This window comes from Nanorana parkeri, unplaced genomic scaffold (assembly GCF_000935625.1).
Source record: "Nanorana parkeri isolate BGI_ZX_2015 unplaced genomic scaffold, ASM93562v1 scaffold14, whole genome shotgun sequence".
NCBI classification, from domain to species: Eukaryota; Metazoa; Chordata; class Amphibia; order Anura; family Dicroglossidae; genus Nanorana; species Nanorana parkeri.
Genome location: NW_017306282.1, coordinates 2,878,393 through 2,884,046, shown reverse-complemented (window position 1 = coordinate 2,884,046; position 5,654 = coordinate 2,878,393). Strand labels below are relative to the sequence as shown.

At 42.9% G+C, this 5,654-nt stretch overlaps 1 protein-coding gene across 1 annotated transcript in view; it reads left to right on the top strand.

Moving 5' to 3' along the window:
* The window catches only part of CRACR2A (calcium release activated channel regulator 2A), a 96,953-nt gene that overhangs the window by 51,079 nt on the left and 40,220 nt on the right, over positions 1-5,654 (top strand). Inside the window, exon 5 of the mRNA XM_018557921.1 lies at positions 1,738-1,884. Coding sequence (XP_018413423.1) covers positions 1,738-1,884 — 147 coding nt within the window. The remainder of the gene's footprint in view (positions 1-1,737; positions 1,885-5,654) is intronic.

Below are 5,654 nucleotides of genomic sequence, written 5' to 3'. Positions count from 1 at the left end.
AATGGAGAAGTGCGGTTTTCATGGCAGCTCATGAAACATTGCGGGCAATGGAAGAATGCACGTTTAAACGTGCAAAAACACTCACAAATATGTGCAACATAATTTTGTGGCGTACAGGAGAGTTTTACAGAATTTTGTCTTGGGAAATCTAGAGTTCGATTTACAAAGCATCAGGAAGCATTTTGTTGTTTTCCGTAAATGCAATTAAGCCAAAGCACACAGTGTTCTAGAACCCCATTGCTCAGCCATTGCAAGGTGTAAAATTGAAGGAATTGGGCAAAACTGAGTTTGCAGCATTTAGTTTGGGCTGGACCGCAGGCATAATGTGCCTGGCGTTCCCGTGCGGCCGATCGCATTGCGGCCAAAGGGTGTGGCTACGGTGCCATTCACTTCAATGGAACGCAAAGCCCCCTCCTGCCCCACAACATAGTGAGCCGGCCACAATGCGATGCAGTGCGTTTGGCCATAATCGGGCCGGAACGCACTGTGTCTGGTGTGAATGAATCCTTACAATGCACTACTATGTGTATAAATAAATAACATGCGTTTTGTGCTACAGTTTGCATTCTCCTTTTAGTAAGGTTCAATGTTTAATTAAATTACTATATTATGACAAAAGACAACGTTGTGTATTCCAATAAATATAAAGTGATCTTTGCTTCCAATCCACCGTGTATAAAAGTCTCTAGTCACACTCACTGACTGGTGTTGTTCACCTTATTACAAATGAATTATCTGCACTTTTCAAAGAGACTCGCGGATAGTTCATCTGTAATAAGGTGAACAATAACAGTCAGTGAGTGCGACTAGAGACTTTTATACTATTATTTATATTATCTATATTATTGGAATACACAAAGTTGTCCTTTATCATAATTATTATTATATATTAATTTAAATGAACATTGTACTTTACTAAAAGGAGTATGCAAACGGTTGTTGCACAAAACGCATGTTATTTATTTATACACACAGTAGTAGTAGTATTTATAGTGCCATTGTATACAGACATACAGTATATAGCGGAGGTAGTCACTATTCATTTGTTTCATATTAGCGCAATGCTGTTTTTGAATTGAGAGTTGGAGTGTTTGCTCACTAATTGGCACAGCTGCTTAGAATCAGATTCAAATCCGAGTGCACATCACTGTTGTTATTAGGGATGCACCGATACCACTCACACATTCCTGTTTTCCCCTTTACTTCTTGTTCTGTTGTGTTGGCACGGAAGGTGTGCAGAATTACCTTAAATATAAAAAAAAAAAATTGTTTTGGATAGAATAGGGAAACCATATTTTTTCATTAACTGTCCATGTCTTCGATGGAAAGGTCCCCTCTCACTTATTGTACCAGTGACAAACATGTTGAATTTCCCATGTCTTTCTTTCTCATTGGCATCAGTCATCTGGACAGATGGAGAGGGTGATCTGCCAAATGGGGTACAGAAAGTACTCAAAGCAGACAGATTTTCTAACCTTTCCCTACACTATCCAAAACTAAAAGAAGATGTTTTGGCTGGATACACCCTGACAATGCTAGTCCCCTTAGGAGAAGATTCCCCTCACTTCCTATCCCAGTCAGTGTGGTCATGTCGACTGGAAATAGGGGCAGATCTCTCCAACTGGGACACAGACATCAGTGAAAGATTATAATCTCTGTCAGAAAGGTTATAATCTCCATAAGGTTTCATTTCTTTTACCAATTAATTCAGGATACCCTTCTTGTTCTCTGTTACAGTGAGAATGCCATTAAGCGTTTATGGATGGAGTTAAGGAAGGATGAACCTCACCTGCTTCCAAGCTTTGAACATTTTCTCACAAGGGTCTTTTCACAGCTCCAGGAAGCCAACGAGGAGAAGAATGAAATGGAGTGTGCCCTCAAGAAGTCAGTAAACTAACTTTTCTTTTTGCTGTACATAACATAGCACAGAAAAGTGACTAAGCACTGCACCCAAAGTTTAATGAAACTATCTGCACATACGACCATATCAGTTCTACCGGAATGTTAACCTGGTCTCATATAATACTGCACAACTTTCTGAAGAGCTTACACACAGTGTCCACATTTTTGCTGTCCCAGAAATCTCTGAAGCAACTTAATCAGCATTCTGTGATGCTACTTCTAAAACTGATTGTTGTACAGAGGTTGATAAATGCAGTGTGAACAATTTGCACTTTCTTCAAATTAAGCCTGGAGCAGGTCATGACCATAAACTCAATGGGCTGTCCATGTTTTCTGGAAAGAGAATCCCTTAACCTTTATTGCTTTAGGAGACATTCATTAGTTTGCTATTTGCCTAGAGTATTATAAGTGATCCAGAATATCAGTTACTTTTTTAGCTCTATTTGAACCATCATCTTGTCTTTTTATTTGGGTGTGTGCTACTTCTTTTCATTGCACTATACACTGGGCACTATCTGATGTACTCCTGTTTACCCAATTTTCTATGCCTACTTTCCTATATGTTCATCATTCTATCCAAGCACCTTTCACCCATGCCAGATATCCCCTCTGAGCATTCCTCTTCATTTCCATCCATGCCTGCTTTCCTACTCTCTGATGTCATTCTCCTCCACTTCCATCCATGCCCAATTTCCTCTCAAGTTGTTCGCCTCCACTTCCATCCATGCCGTTCTTCTCTCTGACCATTCTCCTTAACTTCTGTCCATGTCTGCTGCTGACTATCTTTTTCTAGACAGCATTTCAAGCTCTCCCAGGTCATTCTCCTCCACCACCATTATTGCTAACTCTTCTGTCTGATCATTCTCCTCCTACTGTATCCATGCCTGCTCTTCACTCCGGACATTCTTCTCCACTTCTATCCAAACCTGCTCTCCTATTTGGTCATCATCCTGTACTTTAATCTGTGCCTGCTCTCCTGATGTCTGTTCCACCTCCATGTAGACCTGCTCAGTGGTGTAGCATTGGGGGGGAAGGGGGCAGGGCACTTTCCCCTGGGCGCTGGTGTTCTGTCAAGAATGCCAAAAACCATGGATACCAGTACTCCAAAAGCTGATTAAGTAGGTCTATTTATTAACGTACATGCTGCATAGCAAATAAACTTAATGCAACGTTTCGGGGTCGCAAAGGATCCCCTTCATCAGGCGGAAACAAGTGACAAGTGAAATCACTTGTTTCTGCCTGATGAAGGGGATCATTTGCAACCCTGAAATATTTCATTAAGTGTATTTGCTATACTACACGTACGTTAATAAATAGACGTACTTAATCAGCTACTGGAGTGCCGGTGTCCATGCTTTTGTTCATATGACAAGGCTTTTGCCATCCGCCGCCAACCGCAGGACCCATCTTATCACATTGGAATAGTGGTATCTGAGTGCAGTGGGTATATGGAGTATAACTGTCGAGAATGCCGACCCAGTCGAATTTGCCAACCTCACCATCTGATGGCATTCACGAGGAAACTGATTTATTTACAAAGTATTAATTTCTAACTGTTAATTGTGACCGTTGATAATATGCCATCCATGGCAGTAAATGATGGATGGCATTTTATGCACATTCACAATTAACATTGTACGCAATTACATTATTATGTAATTGCTTAAGATATTAATTCTGAATGTGCATAAAATGGCATCCGTCATTTACTGCCATGGATAGCATATTATCAACGGTCACAATTAACAATTGGAAATGAATAATTTGTAAATAAATGCTGGTTTCCTTGTTAATCCCGGTATCTGCGCAAGTGCAGATGGTGAAGTCGGCAAATTCGACTGGGTCGGCGTTCTCGACAGAACACCGGCATGAAGGGGGCGCCGGCAGGGCGGAATATCCCAGAGAGCAGAGGGGCGGCAGGGATTCCTTTTGTTGCCCAGGACATGAAGTTCCTGGGCGTCGGGCGCCCCCCATCCCCTTCCAGAACATTAAGTTGTGTCCCCGCCCCCCAGCGCCAGCTACCTCTCTCGCCGCCTGCTGGCTGTAGAGCTGAGAGCAGAGTGGAGAACGTCCGTTCTCCATTCTGCTCTGTGTAAACAGTGAGGGAGAGCTGTACTCACAACCTTCCCTCTCAGCTGTCACAGGAGTTCCAGCACAGTGCTGTGCTAGAACTGCTGTATTGGAAGTGACGGGTTCAATAAAGAGAACCTGTCACCTCCAAATACTATCACACAGGGGCTTGTTAGCTCCTGTGTGATAGCAATAAAGTTAAGTGAAAACAAATAAAAAATTAAATAAAAATAAATAAAAATTGATAAAAAATTATAAAATAAATAACAATATTTAAAATGAAAAAATAAAAAGGTGATAAAAAATAAAAAAGTAACAAATACAAAGATATAATAATTATAAAAAAGCAAAATTTAATGAGATAAAAAAATGTAAAAAAGTTAAAAAATAAAAAAATAAGTGATAAAAACATAAAAACAAAACTGATAAAAAAAGAAATAAAACTAACCCTGCCGCCCCGCCATCTGGTTGTCATTGTCCATTAGAGAGGAGGGGGGCGCATAGAGGAACCTGGCCTTGGGGTAGCAGAGAGAAAAAATCCAGCCCTGGACACCGGTCTGAAGGGGACCACTGGCTACTGCTCCCTCCCTCCGCCCCTCTGCCAGCCTAGCCACACTGAACTATCATGGTGGGAAAACAGTGCCTTCACTGGGCTCAGAGCCTTGCAGCTTCCTAGTTTTTGTGATTACAGAGCCGAAGATTCGGCAGCGGTGGCGGGAGGAACGCAGGAGGAGAGGTGAGCTTTGTCTCTAAAAATCACTGGAGAGGAGAGAGGTGGGCACAGTGGCAGTGGAAGAGCCAGTGAGGCTCAGTGGACAGATAGGCGGTCGGGGGGGAGGAAGAGATGTGGGCACAGTGACAAGTAGAAAGCTGCCTAAGGCTAACATTGGTGGCAGCAGTAGGAGGATCGCAGGGGGACATGTCAGGTGAGCTCTATACCCCATTGATGGGATGAGAAGTCAAGTGAGCTCTGTACCCCAAACTTGGATGAGAAGTCAGGTGAGCTCTGTACTCTATAGCTGGGATGGGTGGTCAGGTGAGGTCTGTACCCCATAACTGAGATGAGAAGTCAGGTGAGATCTGTACCCCATAGCTGGCAGGGGAGATCAGGTGAGCTCTGTACCCCATAGCTGGGAGTGAAGGTCAGGTCAGTGGCAGATCCAGGGGGAAGTGTGGCAAAAGGGTAATTTTTGCAGAGCGATGTGGGGACATTTTCATGAATACCTAGGAGCAGCCCATCAATAAAGAGCAGGTGTGGGCCGTGTGCTACCAGTGTGCCCAGAAACTGGCCCAGAGCTCCCTGGCACCGTGGACCAGGGTACGGGACCCAGCACCAGTCCTCTTAAGATTATGGTGTTCTGCATTGCTGTACAATGTATTGCTGGAATTTGTAGTCCTCTATAGATTATGGTATTCTGCATTGGTGTATAATGTATTGCTGAGATTTGTAGTCCTCTATAGCTGGTGGCATTATTCTGCATTGCTGTATAATGTATTGCTGGGATTTGTAGTCCTCTATACAGTGGCAGAACTACCAGGGTCACAGCAGTTGCAGCTGTGATGGGGCCCTAGTATTTCGCTACATGACATTGCAGATTGCATATCAGTCTGTGGCCCTCAATCCTTAAGACTGCATGGATTGTGTGTATCACGATTGAACTATGTTTTTTTTTTTGGTGGGT